This window comes from Engraulis encrasicolus, unplaced genomic scaffold (genome assembly GCF_034702125.1).
Source record: "Engraulis encrasicolus isolate BLACKSEA-1 unplaced genomic scaffold, IST_EnEncr_1.0 scaffold_25_np1212, whole genome shotgun sequence".
NCBI classification, from domain to species: domain Eukaryota; kingdom Metazoa; phylum Chordata; class Actinopteri; order Clupeiformes; family Engraulidae; genus Engraulis; species Engraulis encrasicolus.
The window spans coordinates 2,752,238-2,771,413 of record NW_026945544.1 but is presented as its reverse complement, the minus strand read 5'-3'; the positions used below and the strand labels follow the sequence as shown (position 1 = coordinate 2,771,413).

At 42.8% G+C, this 19,176-nt stretch overlaps 1 protein-coding gene across 3 annotated transcripts; it reads left to right on the top strand.

Moving 5' to 3' along the window:
* Positions 1-195: 195 nt before the first annotated feature.
* On the top strand, positions 196-18,323 carry papolg (poly(A) polymerase gamma). 3 transcript variants are annotated; one of them, XM_063192851.1, is made up of 24 exons: positions 196-376; positions 1,809-1,982; positions 2,994-3,060; positions 3,211-3,292; positions 3,924-4,033; positions 4,688-4,741; positions 5,558-5,669; positions 6,075-6,164; positions 7,010-7,148; positions 7,654-7,726; positions 8,360-8,480; positions 9,036-9,120; positions 9,254-9,307; positions 9,420-9,539; positions 9,797-9,906; positions 10,305-10,429; positions 10,751-10,911; positions 12,149-12,240; positions 12,633-12,931; positions 13,280-13,504; positions 14,145-14,228; positions 15,169-15,228; positions 15,959-16,073; positions 16,186-18,323. In XM_063192851.1, the coding sequence occupies exons 1-23, from the start codon at positions 360-362 to the stop codon at positions 16,055-16,057; spliced, it is 2,553 nt and encodes an 850-aa protein (XP_063048921.1). In that variant the 5' UTR covers positions 196-359; the 3' UTR covers positions 16,058-16,073; positions 16,186-18,323. The 3 variants fall into 3 exon arrangements, with proteins under 3 accessions (XP_063048921.1, XP_063048922.1, XP_063048920.1); XM_063192852.1 differs by having other exon boundaries at positions 197-376; positions 14,148-14,228; positions 15,959-18,323; XM_063192850.1 differs by having other exon boundaries at positions 197-376; positions 15,959-18,323.
* The last annotated feature ends 853 nt before the right edge of the window (positions 18,324-19,176 follow it).

Genomic DNA, 19,176 nt, shown 5'->3' with positions numbered 1-19,176 from the left:
GATTAATCAATTTTAAGTGGGTATACTGAAGCCCCTAAATTTTAGAAGTGGGTATACTCCGTATACCTGCGTTCTACGTAGACTACACCACTGGTTACCTCCTATTACAATACAATTGCAAGATAACAGAATCAGCAAACGGACGTGTTACCTAGCCCAGACATTCCATATCATGAACAACAGCAACACTCGGCTCGTTTCCCTCATCACAACGCAAGGCTTCTCGGGATACGTTGTAACCGGGGGCGCCATATTGGAGTTTACTATTGTTATAAATAGAGACGAGGCTGCTGCTGGCTGAGTTTACATGTTTTCTTCAAGTTTGTTGTGATTATCCAAAGGAATCTCATCGGAGGGTCATGAAAGAAATGTCAGCGTAAGTGTAGAACTTGTGAAAATGGAGCCAGTTGTCGCACTAGGGTTTCATTGCACAGTTTTTGAATTGGCTGCAAGGCTAGGCTAATCGACGAGAGGAGCTAAAACGTCAACCTGCTAGCCAGCCAGTACTTGCCGACGCTTATCGACCTACTGCTATTAGCCCTATTGCTAACAAAGGCCTGGACAGAGAAGTGGGCATTGATATGTTATTGATCTTGTGGAATTCAAGATGTATGCTAAAGACGCGTTTAAATTTAGGGACGGACATATCAGAGATCAAAGTCTTCTAGCAAACGAATTCATAGACCTGTCTCTGTTGTTCATTCGAAGCTAGTTGATTAGCATGTTTGTTGGCTAACTAGCCAAGGATGTGTAAAAGGTTTATCGACTGTTGTCTTGACATTAGCCTTCTGATGATAAGTGTGCCATTGCTATGAGCAGGCAATGCTGCAAGGATACGGAAAAGTGGATTGCCGCGATGGCGTTATACCCGTTGCTGTCGTAACAATAATTGGTACTCAACATATCAGTCATTGAGCAGAGCATTATTGTTATGTTTTACCGTGATTGTTTGCTCTACCATTAGCTGTTTGGGTAGCCCAGCTACAGGGTACCAGCAGCGAAACGGATTGCTAGCCGATTCGTGCACAGGAAACCATACCTGTTGGAAAACAAATGCATTGGGTTGCATTTTTACAACAAGATTACTCCTATGTAATCCATTGTGAAGCACGAGCAGTAATTAACATGTCCAAGCTGTGTAGACAGCTGTCATAGTCTTTCACGCGTGATGGAGCTCCAGGTAGCAGATGTGACCTAGAGACCGTATAAGGAATGAGTTCCCGGGTTAGAAATAGAGTTGTGAAAAGTACTTGCTGATGCACGCAGTTTGTTTTCCTGAACAAGAAGACGTCCAAAATGTACACAGTAGCATTATGCTCCTGTTGTGTTGTATGAAAATGTGTCTGTACAGTGGTATGGGCTTTCCCAAAGCACCCTCTGTCAGTTGAAAGAGTTGAACTTACTGACTTCTCTCTGGTTTCAATAAAATGTCGTGAATGGCATGGCTTAAAAAAAGATTGTCAACAACTTTGTCAGTATATACAGTACACATAGTCCCTCGCTATGTTGTATCGAGATCAGGGCTTGACATAAACTTTTTTTTTTTTTGCATAATGGCCACTGTGACTTGCTTTCCCGAGTGACTAGACATTCAGTGTTTCTACTAGCTATTGTATAAGAATGTACCTACGAATAAGCTACCCGCCAAAGTGACACTAAAATCATTACTACGGTAGTCACATCTGAGTTTTACCCACATGTTGCTTGTTGGCAGGTGCCAATTTGTGTGTGCAGGGATGTTATGATTATTGTGTGCATGCACGCCTGGGACTTTGTGTTGATTGATGTGTTGCATCCCCTCTCCACAGGACCAACATCAGTACACTTGGTGGGCAGCAGCAGCCTCAGCAGAAACACTATGGCATCACCTCCTCCATCAGTCTGGCCTACCCCAGGGAGATCGACCACATGTACACACAGAAGCTCACGGAGGCCATGAAACCCTTTGGTGTGTTTGAGGACGAAGATGAGCTGAACCACAGGTAAGCAGTGCATCGGTGGCCTAGAATTTTTATATTTTTAATTTTTCCTCTGGAGAGTTGGTCTAGTATTGCATCGTTGGATGTCAGACAAATCATCACAACACAATCATTATACAGTAATCACAATGTAGTTCAAAATCAAAGACAGACCACATCAGCACACAAGTCCCTAGGTATTTAATTTTGCTGAATGTTTGTTGGTCGGAAAAAGCAATAACACCGTGAAGAGGCTCGTGACACAGTCGTTGGTTCTGGCGCATTGTTCCAAGGTAGTGGCACAAGCTTGCGTTCAGCCAGACATCAGATTTTTTTTTTCACTAGCAGGGCTCTAAATTAACACCAGCCAACCGGCCAAATGCTGGTGAAATTTCATTTTGACCGGTAGAAAAGTCGAACTTACCAGACACTTTGACCCATTAGTGAGTATGTGTTTGGCTAGTAAGATTAATATCTACTCGCCTTTTTGGCTGGTGGTGAAAAATGTTAATTTAGGGCCCTGGTCACTGGTATCGTCAAACCCATGATTTTTTTTTACGAATCACTGCAGCTACAGCGTAACGTTGGTAGAGCCAGCTTGAACGCCAACAGTCCCACCCACAGCCCTCAGCTTTCTGAACCATGGGGTGCCAGACTAAACTTTCACCTGGCTAGCCAGACTAGTACATCAATGCATACATACAGGACAATATGCAAAAGGAATCATGTGACCTCAGTTGTTATTAAAATGGCTGTGAGTGTGAGGCTACATTTGCATTAAATGTTTGTGCCAGAATTAGGCCTAATGTCTTAGCTGCAATATTTGTTTGAAAAATAAAGGTAAGCAGTACATCAGTGCACAAAGTACGTTGTACAAAAAGAAGCAAGTGGTCTCCGCTATTACTTGGTTAAATCAATTGTACTCCATTTTGTTGGGGTTATATTTTGTGTGCACAGGTGCTGGGCAATTAAAAAAAAATAATAATTTGGTTCGTATCAATTACATGTTTTAAGTTCTTTCCTTTCTCATCCTAGGCTAGCCGTTCTGGGCAAATTAAATAACATCGTCAAAGAGTGGATTTCAGAAATAAGTGAAGTAAAGGTAAGTAATACTTTGACTAATAACTATCACTTAAAGCTGCAATGATTTTGTTTAAGTTTGTGTTGGAACTGTAACTCTGTTCTTGACTGTTGGAGAGATTTCAAAGTGGTTTTTTTTTTCTTGGCTAACTGACAATGTTCTTGCCTCTAGAACCTCCCGCCCTCAGCAGTCGCTAGCGTTGGAGGGAAAATCTTTACGTTCGGCTCATACAGGCTGGGTGTTCATACCAAAGGTAGGCTCTACCTCAGTTTTTCTTTAAGGAGGTATCTCTAATCCCCTCTCTCTCTGTTGTCCAGTTATACACTTGACACTGACGGACCATTACACATGATTAATGACAAATTCGTTCAGTTTTTTTTTTTTAAAGTTGCAGATATTGTTCTGTGCTCAGCGTGTTGTGTTTTCGTTTGTTAAAGTAATGTCCAATGTGTAGTGATTGTCTTGTCTGGCATCGCAGAATTAGTGATACTACTGTCTACTCCCTAATGCAGTATCTCCTCAGTGCCTTCTGATATAGAAGACAGGACCTTGAACAGTGCAGTTCTGGGCCATTGGCCACAGTCTAAAATCAGTATCTGTTGCAGGAATTGAAAGTGACATCATTTCCAGATTGTAATGGATTGCTGCTGGTTTTGTGTCACCTTCCGCCTCATGGATATTGTCAGTAGGCTGAGTTTAGTACTGCTGGCAAGAGATATGCAATCAGTGTGAAGTTATGAAGTAAACATTTTGATAGTATGCATACAATACCTACATTCAATTTACTGAATAGTGTATGTTACTTGTTTCATGTTCAAATTACTTGTTCAAGGAGAATGATGGTGACTGACTGAGATTTGTACGGTTCTGTGTGTGTGTTCCAGGGGCTGATATTGACGCGTTGTGTGTGGCGCCGCGTCATGTGGAGAGGACCGACTTCTTCCTGTCCTTCTTCGAGAAGCTCAAACAGCTGGAGGAGATAAAGGATTTGCGGGTGAGGAGGACTTGTCTTCTCTGTCTAATGGCATAAGACATTTCATATTGTGGTGCTTGTTGGCAGTTATGGCCTAATTAGATTAGATTGTCTTTATTGTCCCCAAAGACACATTTGTTTTCTCCATTGTCGTAAAGTGCTGCAACCAACATGAAAACAAAGTATATAATTCAAAACATAGTAGACGTATACAAGGACAAACATCAGGACATCAAGTGCGATACATGCACACTCGCACACAAATACTGTCATAAGCATTTACGCTCACTTACATACACGCATCCACTCATACATGCACACTAAAACACAAATACTGCACACTCTACATTCACAATAAGCCATACAACCACACCAACAATCGCACACTATATAGACTATATGCACTGGTTAGGGAGTTGGTCCAGAAATTGGGTTGGAGGTTAAAAGCTCGGGGGGGGTGCGGGCAGGGGTGGTGTGCCTATACAATCATCCATGGCCAATCCACATTTGCTTTAGGCACTGTACTCAATGTCCTCTGCCTAAATCACTAAGTTTCTTTGAATAAACTACACACTACAAACTTCTTTGTAAACTACACAATTGTAGTCCAATGTATTATTGGTCTCCCATACATGATCAGTATGTCACACTCACCCTGTGTTTTGCTCTCTGCAGGCTGTGGAGGATGCCTTTGTGCCAGTTATCAAGTTCATCTTTGATGGCATTGAGGTACTGCAACCCATATTTTCTGTTTTGATAATATTGTCATTATCTGCAGTTTTCATGGTTCAAGTCGCCTTGAAATGAGTAGCGTTCAATACTTCATAAGTATATACTTTAATGTGCATCATTTCTGTGTGCTCATTTGGGGTTCACTCCGACCTCTTTCACCACTTGGTGTACTAAGTTGTTGAACGCAAGACGATGCAGCATTCTCCCTATGTAGTTTCCTGGTGAACCAGAAGCTATGTGTTGACGCCCAGGGGGCTGGGCTACACAATCCTTCTGGTACACCTGTGATTCGCTCTCCTCCTCCGTTTTCGAAATAACCGGGGCAGCACAACGAATCAGGATCGTAGGGAGGGATTTCAGTGGGTATGACGTTTATCGAACGCAACACCCTCCCCCAGGGTAGTTTGGCTGTGCCCGCCCCCCTCCCCGAATCACAACAGTAATGGCGGCGTGCGAGGAGTTATCATGCGTCGGGATGGAAGCAGCAATTTTAGCGGTGTTATCCAAAATACCTCAAGTTGATTTTCTAAAGGACGTTGTTCTGTTTTGGTTCCCGACCTGGCGACGCTTACGTGACGACACGTCCTACGTCACAAAGCTTCAACGTGAGTGGTCGAAGTGTCATGTCATTCATATGAGGTTGCTCCAACCGCGTGCAAGCATCTTTTGACTAAACCCCGTCTGCGGAGAGGCGTGAAAGGGCAGTGTGCCAGTAGCCTGTTACTTACAGGCTACTGGTTCACCAGGAAACCTATGTAGTGGAAGAAGTGAACATTTCGGACGTGATGTGAACTTGTTTGATTCTCACCCCAGATCGACCTTCTGTTTGCGAGGCTTGCGCTTGCATCGATCCCAGACAACCTGGACCTTAGAGGGGACTCTTTACTGAGGAACCTGGACATCAGATGCATTCGCAGTCTGAACGGTAAACTCCAACAGCCCAGAAGAAGGCATTTACTTCCTTCTAGAGTCAATGTTGTGGTATACAGATGTCATATCGTAGCAAACATGCATGTCCTGTAATTTAATGGCAACTTAATAATAGAATGTGGCTTTTCATGAGTTTGTAAGAATTGTGAATGTCTGTGATTGGTGCTGTGGAGGCTCTGCTGTTAACAGTACAGCCTTAAATTTGAGTGTAGCATACAGCATCACATTTGTTGTCTTACTGCGGTGTAACATGAAATTGGAACATCAAATGGTCATGGCACGTTAGTATGTATGGTGCGGAGCGATTCTGGGCTAGACCACCACTATAATGTCTGTTGTGTTACTATGAACTGTGTTATGAGTGTTGCTAATATAGATGTACATCTGTGTTTCCTCCTAGGTTGTCGCGTCACTGATGAGATACTTTACCTGGTGCCGAATAAGGAGAACTTCAGGCTGACTCTGCGAGCCATCAAATTATGGGCAAAACGTATGTCAGAGGATTTTGTTTGATTGTTTGTTTCTAACCGTTATTTAGTGATTCGGTTTAAAACAGACACTTTTGCTCATCCCTGTAGTCAGACAGTGGTGTTGGATATAGCCACAGTGAGGTTACTAGTGTTCAGATGTTACAAAAATCTTGCACACTCACTGTCCCTTCCACTAGCAAAACATTTAATTACTATGACTGGAAAGAAGTTGTTCAGTGATGGACAGTTAGTGGGATTTGTCTTGCCTAGTACTTCCGCGAAATGCAAAGCATGTTTTCTATATTGCTGACAGTACTATGTGTGTGTTTTCAACTGTGCACTATTTTGATCTACTCGCCATGTATTTTCTTTAATCTTCATGTATTCCCTACATGCTGGGTTTAATTGTTGGCTTTTGTCGTGGGCCATACCCATATTCCATGCTGACATATTCCGTCTGTGCACTCTAGACTCACCCATGCTTTTTTGCTAACTGGAAGTGAACCTCCCCTCTGATTTTTGTGGACATCTCTTATCAATTAAGCATATTCTATCTTGCCCTGCTCTAAGAAGAAAAAGACAACAGTTTTTTAAAGAAGACACTATTTTTGGTATTTTTAATAAGGTCCCACCTTTAAAGGTTTTGAACTTTTTCAAATGTTTTGATGTGACCATGTTTTGATGTGAACTTATTTAATGTATTTATTCAATTATTTATATCATTGTTGATATTTTATATGAAGTGAATTTTATTACCTGTACTGGTCATGAAATAGCCACAGTTGCACATTTGGCCATAAATGTAAACAAAAAAACAAACAAATATTCTGTGTGTGCGTGCGTTTGTCCTCTTGACCCGCTCCAGGTCGCGGCATCTACTCCAACATGCTGGGTTTCCTGGGTGGTGTGTCGTGGGCCATGCTGGTGGCCAGAACCTGTCAGCTGTACCCCAATGCTGTAGCCGCCACGCTGGTGCACAAGTTCTTCCTAGTCTTCTCGAAGTGGTAAGGCAGGAGGGAGGGAGGGAGAGGGAACTCTGAAATGTTAAGTCATAAACAACTTGAATTCTTGGGTTGTTTTCTCCCCCCCCAGAGCTACATCAACTGGTTGATGTAACAGTGAATAGCTTAGTGTTTATACTTCTACTCTCTTCAGACCACTTGAGGGTGGGTGATGTTTTGACTTGCTGACAATAGTGAGGAATAATATTTGATTTCTACCTCAATAGATGCATATTCTGGGGCTGTTGATCGTTTTAATGGTGTTGGAAAGTAAAACCTTGCTGCTGTATTAGTTTTATGCTTGCTGTATTTTGCACTGCTGGTGAGAGCATTGCCGTTATGAATGAAAACTGCATCCAAATGTGTCCAATTAACCGTTACTTGTACTTGTTATCGGTAAATGGCGCCAGAATGTTTGGAATTCCAGAGTGTTCATAGTATGAGGTCACAGTGTTCAAGGCAATGTATGTCAGCGTTCTAACAAAACCACTTCTAATCCTCCTCCCAGGGAATGGCCCAATCCTGTGCTTTTAAAACAGCCAGAAGACAGCAACCTGAATCTGCCTGTTTGGGACCCTCGAGTAAGAAACTCCTCTATCCACTCTACTTGCATGCCTACACACTACTCGTATGCCAATCAACAGTAACAGTAACAACAACATTTGTAACTTTTGGGTGAGGGGTAAACTCCCTTATGGAAAAGTCATATGGCTTTCTTCAGACAGAAGCCATTGGTTTCACATACTGTAGCGGTGTCTTCAAGCAGTGTTTTCTGCAGAAAGTGTGTTAGTGAAGGTGGGTGGGGGGCATTAAGCACTTATTGGAGAGATGGGACTAATGGGTCTATATCATTATGCGGATTCATACACAGTGGAGCCCTGAGGAAGGTCAGTAGACCGAAAGCTTGGCCTATCATTAAAAAGAACACAAAGGGGATTTAAGTGTGCAGACATTTTTCTTTCAATTTTACAGTTTTTGTTTATGTTTGGCACCTTTTAATCGAAAGTGCGGTGGGATCCAGTTATACGCGGATTCATACACAGTTAAAAAAAAAAGAAAGAAAGAAGTTGTTAATTCAGCACATAGAGAGTCAATTTACAATCTTCTAGAGTGTATGTGGTGCCAGAGTACTCTCCAACTGTTGCATTTACTCTGCAAAATTGACTGTGTGGGGGGAAAATAGTTTCATATTGTCCTTCTGTGTCTTCCACCAGGTGAACCCCTCAGACAGGTACCACCTGATGCCCATCATCACCCCTGCCTACCCCCACCAGAACTCCACCTACAACGTCTCCACATCCACACGCACCATCATGAGCGAGGAGTTCCGGAATGGTGCGTAGGCCGGCCGCACACTTCATTTGGGTTCTGTAAACCAATTTTAACCTAAGGCATCTGTAAAAAAAAATGCCTGCTAAATGCCTACGCCCCTTTTGAAAAAGGTGCCCTTAGTCTATAAAAACCTAAAAGCCTATCGAAGCACATGAAAACATGAAACAAGTTGCATTTAAAAGCTAAGACTCTCATCATGCATTAGAGTGTTTTCATTCAGTTCTAACATACCCACATTTTTAATATAAAATCTCATGAGCCTGAATGCTGCATCCATGCCGTTCCAGGCACCTAGGTCAATGTATACGCAGCATCCAGCATCAATGGGTTAAAACACTTGGATGTGTTTGGTGTAATGCTGTGTGCTGACTATGGCTCTGTGACTATGTTTCTTGAAAGCTGTGTTGCTAACCAGTTAGCAACTTAGTAGTTTGCCTATCTATGGGAAATTGCATTGCAGCCAAGTAAGTTCCTAACTTGGTTAGCAACAATGCTGTTGAGAAATGCACCGCATGTCTAACTTTGTGTTTGTCTTGTCTTGTTTGTGTGCTCTGCCAGGTCTCACTGTGACCGATGAGATCCTTCAGGGTAAAGCAGACTGGTCGAAGCTGTTCGAGCCTCCCCACTTCTTCCAGAAGTACAAGTAAGTCCTCTCACTCCACGCTTCACAATATGTGTCTTGGTTCTCTAGTTCATGATTGTTCCTGTGGTTCATGTCCCTTTGCGTTTCCATGTCTTGATTTGCATATATTTTGTTTTCCTCTCTTGATCAACAGGCATTACATTGTGCTCACAGCCAGTGCATCTACAGAAGATAACCATCTCGAGTGGTGAGTATTACTGCATCTGTCCAGCCTCAACTAGCTGCCTCATGTGGACATTATCCACAAGTCAGCTCAGTGTAATAAAATAGTAATAATGTTCTCTTTCTCCCCATCGCAGGATCGGTCTTGTGGAGTCCAAGATCCGAGTTCTGGTGGGCAACCTGGAGAGGAACGAGTACATTGTCCTGGCCCACGTCAACCCACAGTCCTTCCCAGGCTCCAAAGAGAGCCGCATTGAGTGAGTACAGTACAAGAGTTCAACTACAGATGACGATGAAAGAAGTGCATTGGCTTGAAGCTTCAAGTGCATCTTTGCAAGATTTGTTAAACCTGTTTAACGTAGCAGTATGTCTTTGCATTGCGTCACTGTGTTGCGCTGTGTGAGGCCCTTTGTTTGGATGACATTGAGAAACACTCGCTCTGAGGAAAAATCAACTTTGGGATGTGTGGCAATATCCTCTTTTGTTTTTGTGTGCTTCTTTTTTCACTCTGTAGGAATGATTACGTGTCGATGTGGTTCATCGGAATCACGTTCAAGAAGATGGAATCTTCGGAGAGTGTGAACATTGACCTGACGTACGATATCCAGTCCTTCACAGACACTGGTGAGGAAGCTGCACAGTTGCTCTGATAAAAGTATCATGCAGGGTCAGAAAAGGCCATGATGAAAATGTTCCATTGTGCTATAAACTGATGCATGTCTGTTCATCAATGTGCAATGTCCTGAAAAATAAATGAAGTAAGGGCATGATGAAGGCGCCGTTTGTTCACACAAGTATGCAGCCAACAGCTGTCATAGATATGTTTCATGTAATTTATGTAAGATTCATAGGAAGATTTGTTTTCAGAGGAAAAACCTCAGTTTGTGTGTTAACAAAAGGCACAAACGAAGTTAAGGGTGTTCTTTTAAAAATACATGGTTATGTATAAAAGACCCCAAAGCCAATATACCATACATACTGTAGTCAACGGATGGTCACCCTTGCCTGCCCCCTCCCTGCAGTCTATCGGCAGGCCAACAACATCAACATGCTGAAGGACGGCATGAAGATCGAGGCCACGCACGTCAAGAAGAAGCAGCTGCACCAGTACCTGCCCCCAGACGTGCTGCAGCACCGCAAGAGAAAGGTGCCCACACCCTTACCCTGCTCAGCTTGGCCTGTTGTTTTGCTTTTGAGTATACGTCACTCATTTTACCTCAGATTTGTGACGCTGTAAATCTGTAATTTCATTTGTATAACATTCATTCTATGTACTATCTGTATTAGGGGATATGAGTAAAAGGCAGTTCTTTTCTTGAAAAAAAAAACAACCCATGCATTAGTTTACAGAAGTAAAAGCACCTTAATTTTGAGGTTTTGGTATTGAAATGTCATGAAGGACATGATGTTTGTTGTTTCCCATTAACCCATGTTGCTGACCTGCGCTGCTCTGCTCTGCCCCCTACAGGGTGACCCCAACCGCAGCTCCACAGGTGGCAGCGACTCCAAGCGCTGCTCCATGGACGGCAGCCAGCTGGACAGCTCCAGAGACACGGACACGGGCACCCCCTTCAGCTCGCCCACCCCGGTCCTCATGCCCTGCAAGGCAGCCGCCGCCGACACAGACAGGTAGGACCTGCCTCCTGGAACTCATCACATCTCATAATAGAGTATTCTGGAACATAGTGTATCCTTCTAGAACTAATCTCGTGTTACAGTATTATCTTATATACTATAGAATATCCTTTGGGGAACTAAATTGCACACAACGCTGAGAATGTGGCCAAAACAGGTTTTAATTTTGAAAGAAAAAAAAGTTCAAATCCCAAATAGCCTATAGAAGTATATTATCTCAGACAAGGGTTTTGGGCATGCAGCAATTTATCAGAATAACCTCCCCATATTTTATGATCTTTTTTATTGCATCATTATACTTCTACAGTACTGCAGAGTTCTCGTTTTAGTCATAGTTTTATTTGCATACTAATTCATAGTTATATCGCATATGAAGTGGTAAGCAAATGCATTGTCTGTTGTTGGTGGGTGAGAGTTTACATGATGAATCATATCACAACAAACGTGATCTCATTCAAACCAAACGTTTATAGGCGCTGAAGTAGTTCATTGTTGTGTACAATGTAGGGCTGCACAAATAATCGAAAATAATTGAAAATCGTGATTTAATCGTGGCAATGGTGACCAGCTTTCGAGCGTCCTTGAAGCCAGGACATTCTGACAGGCTGGTGTTTCTAGACAGAAATCTGTTCACCTAAGTTTCATGCTATTGCCTCGTACATAATTATTACAATTCAGTTTTATTTTGTTCATCCCGTATATAATTCATTCTTGGTTGTATTTTATTTCGTTATAATTTAAAAGAAAATTCAGCAAAAAAAATAATCGTGATTAATAATCATGGTTCAAATAATCGTGATTATGATTTTTTTCCATAATCGTGCAGCCCCAGTTCAATGTTGTGCAACAATGCATCACCTGGCGGGAATGCAGCCGTTAGCTTCAACAACAGGGAAGTGGCTGATAAAAGGCCATAATGCTATTGCCTTTTTACTGCATCTATATTGCCTTTCTCACACCCAGATAGAGATACTAAGACATAACTGGGTCAGCGGTTTGAACTATGAGTAACTTTATTGATGATTTGTTGTAATAATTGGAAGGGAAGTGTTCTCTGATGGATGTTGAAGTTCGTCTATGTTGTAAGAGGATGGATTTAAAGCTCTCCCCTGCGTCTGAATGGCGGAAGTCTTAATCAAACGGTGAAGTCATCTGAATGCGTGTTTATGTAACTCTAATGTAATGTTAACGTGTCTTCTCCGACCTGTCAACTCTCTGTGTCTCTCTGCAGCATCACGCCTTCCAAGCCCCCAGTGCCCCTGTTCGTGGACAGCTCCCCTCCAGAGGCTGAACAGGGCATGTCCATTCCAGTCATCGGCTCCAGTGAGTGATAGTTGCCGATACGTTGGGGTTTTTTTTGTTTTTATTTTATTTTATTATTTTTTTTATATGTGAAATTTGACCCATCTTACCTTAAGATAGTCATAGCTGTGCTGTGTAGGCAATAAACTGAAATAAACAACGCACTTGCACACACCTTACAGTAGACCTGCAGGTTATTCTTATGCTTGTTTTTATTTTTTCCTCAACTGTACTCATATGCACTGATTTGCAACATAACCATATCAATACGATACAAATCTCTTTTTTTTCCCAATGTTTTGCTAAGGCTCAAGAAACTTCCCAGCGATGACAATTACCAGTGCACAGAAAGGTGATTCACCATCAAGCACCTCTCTCACCAATCCATCTGTTTTTTTCTGTTTCTCCCCCAGAGCCCTCTGCTTCTCCAGTTCCAAAGTCGTCCTCACCAGCCCCTGCCCCTGCCTCAGCCCCTACCCCTCCCACAGCCTCCGCTCCAGCTCCAGCCCCAGCCCCAGCCTCCGCAGGCAGCACCATCCCCACAGTGGTGGGCCGCAGTGTGGTGGCCCGGGCCTCCAGCAACAGCCCCACAGACCACCTGAACGGAGCAGCAGCAGCAGCAGGAGCCGGTGCTGCTACCTCTGCCACCTCCAAGAGGCCACACTCCCCCACACTGGACGAGCCCAGCAAAAGAGGCGGCGGTGGGGACCAGGTAAGGATGACGGCCGGGTGGATGGGTGGGGCTTAGACTTAGATAGTATACATAGGGGTGTTTCGCCAGTCTAAATCTAAAAAAGAAATCTATCTAATAAAGTCTAAAGTCTATTTACTAAGTCTAAAAACTTATTTTAGATAGATGACATGGATATTTTGTTACTCTTTTTTTATTATTAGTAGTCATTCCAAGTGTCCAGTCTGAAGATTATTATTGTTCACAAAGTTATGAGAATCCAACCCATCTTAACATTGTTGAGTATGACGATGAGTCATACTGACTGTTTGATGTGTTGATGTGTTTGACGTCTAGTCTTCTTCCTCCTGTGTGGTTGTGCACCCGTAGGCGTTTCCCGTGGCCCCTGCTGGCAGCACCATCCCCACAGTGGTGGGCTGCAGCGTCCTGCCCTCCATGGGCTCCCCCAGTGGCAGCGGCAGCAGTAGCCCCAGCAGCAGCAGCAGCGGCGGCGGCGGCGGCCTTCCCAACGGCCTGAACGGCTCGGCCGGCAAGAGGCCCCACTCCCCCACCCAGCAGGAGTCGCCAAAGAGGAGCAAGGAGGCCGCTGAGGAGGTAGGAGGACAGAGGAGAGGACACTGTAGAGTGGAGAACACTGTAGAGTGGAGAACACTGTAGAGTGGAGAACACTGTAGAGTGGAGAACACTGTAGAGTGGAGAACACTGTAGAGTGGAGAACACTGTAGAGTGGAGAACACTGTAGAGTGGAGGACACTGTAGAGTGGAGGACACTGTAGAGTGGAGGACACTGTAGAGTGGAGGACACTGTAGAGTGGAGGACACTGTAGAGTGGAGGACACTGTAGAGTGGAGAACACAGATGTGTACAGGGACGCTCTACTCTACAGAGGCTGCAGAGGAGGTAGGAGAGCATAATAGTCAAGATTATGGAGTAGAGCATCTCTAGTGTACTCTTAAGAGGCCGCTGAGTAGGTAGGAGAACAGAGGAGAATACTGTAGAGTTGGATAAAGTAGGTTTGATTAAGTTTTAACTTAATTGCAGATGCATTTATATAGGCCATCATCACATGGTATTAAAAGATTCACTTGAAAGGAGCTTTGCACACATGCAGGAACAAAAATGTGATGCCTTTTAACTACTATTTTTTTTAAACCAAAGTGTGCAACCCTTTGTTGTCTTGATATGGTATTGATACTTTTTTTTAAATACATTTGGCGTTTGTGTTTTGGGACAGCAGGTTTTCCCTGACGACTCTGCGTTTAAGGAGCCCTTCCCTCCATCCAGCAACGGCCAGGAGCAGGGAGACGGACCAGCAGTGGTGAGCACCTCCTCTCCTCATGTCCCTTGCAAATGAAGTATTTAAGCAAACTGTTAGGCACACTTTGAAAAGTCTTTAATCCATTCCACTGTATGTTAATAAATACAATTCCAGTTGCTAAACAAATGAATGCAAGACTATTACATTATAACAACAAGTAATGTAGATGTGTGTGTGTTAAGCATTGATAAAATATTATATTCTGTTTAAAATTCTGCTTGTGCTCAGGTTGATCCACTTCTGAAAGACGAGGGCAGAAATGACTGGAACACCTGAAACACTTTATTTTATTTATGTTTTTAATTGTGGTGCAAACATAATGACTCATGTTTGGACCCCATGACTCTGAAGAAAACACAGCGTCCAAATGTTAGTCATATCTGCACCACAATTTAAAAAAAAAGGTGTTTGAGGTGCTCCAGTCATCTCTGACCTTGTCTTCTAGAAGTGGACCTGTGGCCTGATTACTTGATTCTATAGTCCCTGCTTGTGAGCCACTCATGCCCCGTGTACATCAGGCGCTACCTACGCGTCTCAGGTAGCTGGGCTGGTTGAAGAAGTTTCGCCATGAATTCGGTTTATTTGCCCTGGACGCGGCATTGACATGTTTGATTCAGCTAATCACATAACGGCTCTGTCTTGACAGCCTGGGACATTTGTCGATATGAACGTTCCAATTGGTTTTCGCCGAACCGCGTCATAGCGAATTCGCTTAAGATTAGCTTGAGTTTAATCGTCAAAATTCGCTCTGGTCGCTCAGTTCGCTTCGCTCCTGGCGAATTCGCTCTGGTAGCTTTATTCGCCTTCCCTCCATAGAGAAATAATGACTTCAGCGGCTCAGGTCGCGTAGTTTGCGCTTGGTGTACATAGGGCATCAGAGTTCTTTGAAGGCGAGAGTTGTCCTAATTCCTCATGACCTCACGTCTGTTCATGTTGTCAGGAGGGACTGAGTGGTACGAAGCCCATGCCCATTCCCACCATCGACACAACGCGAACACAGGTAAGGCCTCGAGGGCACCCCAACCCACCTATGCTAAGCAGCACTGTGGTTGTGTGCGTGAGAGAAGGGGAGGGGGAGGTGGAGAGAGTAAGAGTATGCAAGTATAGATATTTTTTAGAGATGTCCGATATTGGCTTTTTTGCCGATATCCGATATGCCGATATTGTCCAACTGTAAATTTCGATTCCGATATCGGCCGATACCGATGCCGATATCACAGATTTTAGGTAACATTGCAAATCTGATGTTGTGGAGCAAAATATGCTTAATTATATTGTAATGCCCCACTAGAAGCATTCTAGAATGCAACAAAGCTTTCCAAATATTAACATCGTCTGTGCAAAATAGAAAAATAATTAAGGAGAAAAGTGTACAGTAATTCAAGCATTATCATATCGGTTTTGATAGGCCAAAAATCCGATACCGATATTGACCGATATTACATTTTATGCTATTATCGGGCCGATAATATCTGTGGGCCGATATTATCGGACATCTCTAATATTTTTGTGTGTGAAAAGGAGAATTACTTCAAGGTAAAATTTGGCATAATGTGCGCGTATGTTGTGATGGTAGGCAGAATGTAAAGATATTTGTGTGTTGATTAACCTAGGCTCTGGTGTGTATTTGTGCACGCGTGTTCTGTAGGTATAGCTGTTAGAGTGTGAATACGAGAATGGCTTTTGGCTGAAATCTGACCTATTTGTGTGTGTCTGTCCATGCCCACCAGAGGCTACCCAGTAAGGAGCTGCCTGATGCCTCGTCTCCGGTCCCCACCAGCAACCTGCGCGTCATCAAGAACTCTATCAGACTCACACTCAACCGATAGCAGTGGAGATACACAGGTAACTCTGGTTAAGTTGTGTGACGGCTTCTTAAGGTGGATGGATTTAGATTTTCTTTTGGACTTTGATGGGTTTTTTTTCTCCTTCCTTCCCTTCTTACTTTTAAAAAAAGAAATGAACAAAAAAGAAACATTACAAAAAAAGTATAAAAGGAAAAAAAACGTTTGGTATTCACACTGCGATGGACTCCAGAAGCAAGACTACTGTGTTCAACTTGTGAAGCTTCTTCATTTTATGCTTCCTCTCGCTCCCTGAAAAAAAAACGTAATTGTTATAATGACAAGAGACAGAGAAGCAACAAAATTCTTTAATTGTATTCGTGTTTCATGTGTGTTTTTGTTTGTTGTTTTTTCCTTCTTCTTTTTTTTGCTTCATTTTTTTTGGCCCCCAAAAAACCCTGTTTTCCATATTGTCTGTTTTTTTAACGCCTTAATGTGTCACAAAATGCTTGCTGCGTACAGTTCCTGGAGCGCATTTGATTTTTGAAGCCAGACTTGTACATTTAGGTAGTTAATGTATATATAACCCGTCTTTAAAAGAAAAATCACTGTTAGTGTTTCAATACAGCTGTACTGTAGGTTTTTAATTAACAAAAAAAAAGAAAAAAATATAAAAGTTGTTCCTGTATATGAGATTCTCCGCTGTTAGACAAAAGACCATTTTTCTTTCTTTCTTTTTTTCCCCCACTCCTTGCCGTCCCCCTCCTCCTCATGCCCACCCCCAGAGTTTTGTTATGACTGTACAGGTTTGGATACAGTACCTGGGGAAGGAGGTATTTTATTGCTTTGAGGCAGGAGTGGGGCTGGTGTTTTGGACCTGGGCTGTGGGGGTGTTGTACTACAGTAAGGTTCTGGTCCGATAGAGGAGACCCGGACTATGCTAGGAGTGCAGTGGCTGCTTAGTGACCTTTCAGTGGGTCCCACAGCCTCTCACCATCCCCTCATCCCCCCCATCTAGCTCACGTCACCAAGAACTGCACGCGTCAGCAACCACACGCGGGCCCTACTCTCTAACCACCTAGCAGAGAACGTTGTAACTGGTGTGAGTGAGCATGCATGCGTGTGTATGTGTGTGAAAGTGAGACAGAAAGGGCAAGTGATTGGGATGATGTAACCAGTGTGTAAAGTCTTGTTGGTATGGTGTGATATGTTGTGTTCTGTGCTCAGGTTAGTGTTTGTGTGCGTATGTGTTGGACTGCACCCGGTTGTTCCTGTCTTTGAGTTCCCAGTGTTAAGGGGGTGCATGTACCCCTTCCGTCTCTTCTCCACAGCCTCAGCCCCTTATGTGTGCCTCCCATGGAGGTTCCCAAAGGACCGTTCACCCTCTCCCACATCCCTCTCCCACTTCAACAGTAAATCTTTACAAAGGGAGACCAGTCCGTCTTGCTAGTATCTTGTATAAGCTGCCATCCAAGATGATCTGATCTGATCTTGCGCATCAACAAAGGGTATTATTAATACATTCAAGATATTTGTGCTATATAACGGCCTCAAGCCGATGTAAACAAACAAAATCAGTCTTGGGTGATTAGGGCATCCCAAACACTGGTCAGTCTTTGTGTTTTATTCCACAAGATGGGTCCAAACTGGTGTTGATGGCCAATGTGGGGCTGGCAGCGCAAAAGGTCCTATGTTCACCGCATACAGAATGTACAGGAAGGCTACAACAGCCCCAATACCCCCCAACCAACCGAAGACTTCAGTCACCTTTCCAATGTTTTACTGGAGCTCTGACCAGACCTTAGCGTCTCCTTAATGTTTTAAGAGCAGCTCCCTACACAGCTTTTGAGTTAGACATGAGATTATCTCCTGAATTCCATTTTCGTTTTTGTACTTTATTTTCCTTCTTCCCAGGTAATGCTCTATATAAACCACTGTTCAAAACTGGTCAAGTGTACAGAGAAAGAGTGCGTGTGTGCGAGAGAAACCTGTGTATTTAATAGGGAGAAGGAAGGCTTACTATTCATTTTTTTGGGGTTTCTTATTCTTTTATTTATATGTGCATATTTGTACCATGTAATTTTTTATATCACAGGTATTACAGTTAGATTTCCTTCAGAGTGGCATTGACGACTCTCAACTTGAATCCTCCTTAATGATCTTGGGGAAAAGTTATTTTACTTTTCCTTCCTTCTTTTTTTCTTTTTTTTCTTTTGTTTTGTAGGGCAACAAATTGTATTTGAAATGGTATTTTTGTATGTAATGTATATTTCCTCCTTTAAAATGACACCATAAAACTCACAAAACCCCACTCTGTTGCTGTGTCGTTTGTTGGTGCAGAACTTTCTCTTGTTAGTCAGGGTCATTTTTCCAAAAAGTTGACACCTGAAGGCAAATCATGTTAATTTTCGGCATACAACTGATTTAGGGGTATTCAAGGGTGCTGAATCCAAATGTGCCGTATGCCGGACGCAAAAATGTACCGAAATGCCTCAAACGGGCAAAATCCAATATGGCCGCCGCCACCGTGTTAAAATCCTGCAATCACTTTTCTTTTGGACTAAATAAGGTATGAATTTGAAAATATCACTTATTTTTATGTTTTCAGACATGGGGAAAGCCATTATGTCATCAGATTTAAGCTCAGATTGGAAGAAAATGCTTATGTCATTGGCTGGCAGCCATTTTAAAAGCAGAGAGCCTCATATTGTCAGCGATTTTTAACATTTTTACTAATCTTTCAAGATTCACAGAAAAAATGCTCTTTGTCTCTGTGAACACAAATACTACAGAAAACTACACTGAACTGTCTACTTTCACCTGAAAAAAGAAGTTTGTGTCTACCTTTTTCCATTCTTTAGTTATGGGCAGTAGAACATGGGATGACACCACAAAAAAAAACACTGATTTTTGACCCCCAAAATACTGCACTTCTCTCTGCCCATATTTTTTGCTTTAAGGACATATTGTCTTTGATAGTGTTCATGTTTTGATGTCTGCAACATTTTCAGGGGGTTTGAAGGGTGCTTAATGCCAATATGATGTATAAATAAATGTATATTCCCATAGTACATCAAAATGAAGGAATCCAATATGGCCGCCGTCACCAGTCTACAGTGTATGTTTCTTTGATTACACAAGGTAAACTCTTAAGTACATTATGT

Bases quoted from the DNA above. Each gene is read 5' to 3' on its own strand.
- papolg (XM_063192851.1), top strand. The intron at 9,907-10,304 runs GTGAGGAAGCTG...CCCTCCCTGCAG, and splicing joins CCAGTCCTTCACAGACACTG to TCTATCGGCAGGCCAACAAC. The intron at 10,912-12,148 runs GTAGGACCTGCC...GTCTCTCTGCAG, and splicing joins GCCGCCGCCGACACAGACAG to CATCACGCCTTCCAAGCCCC.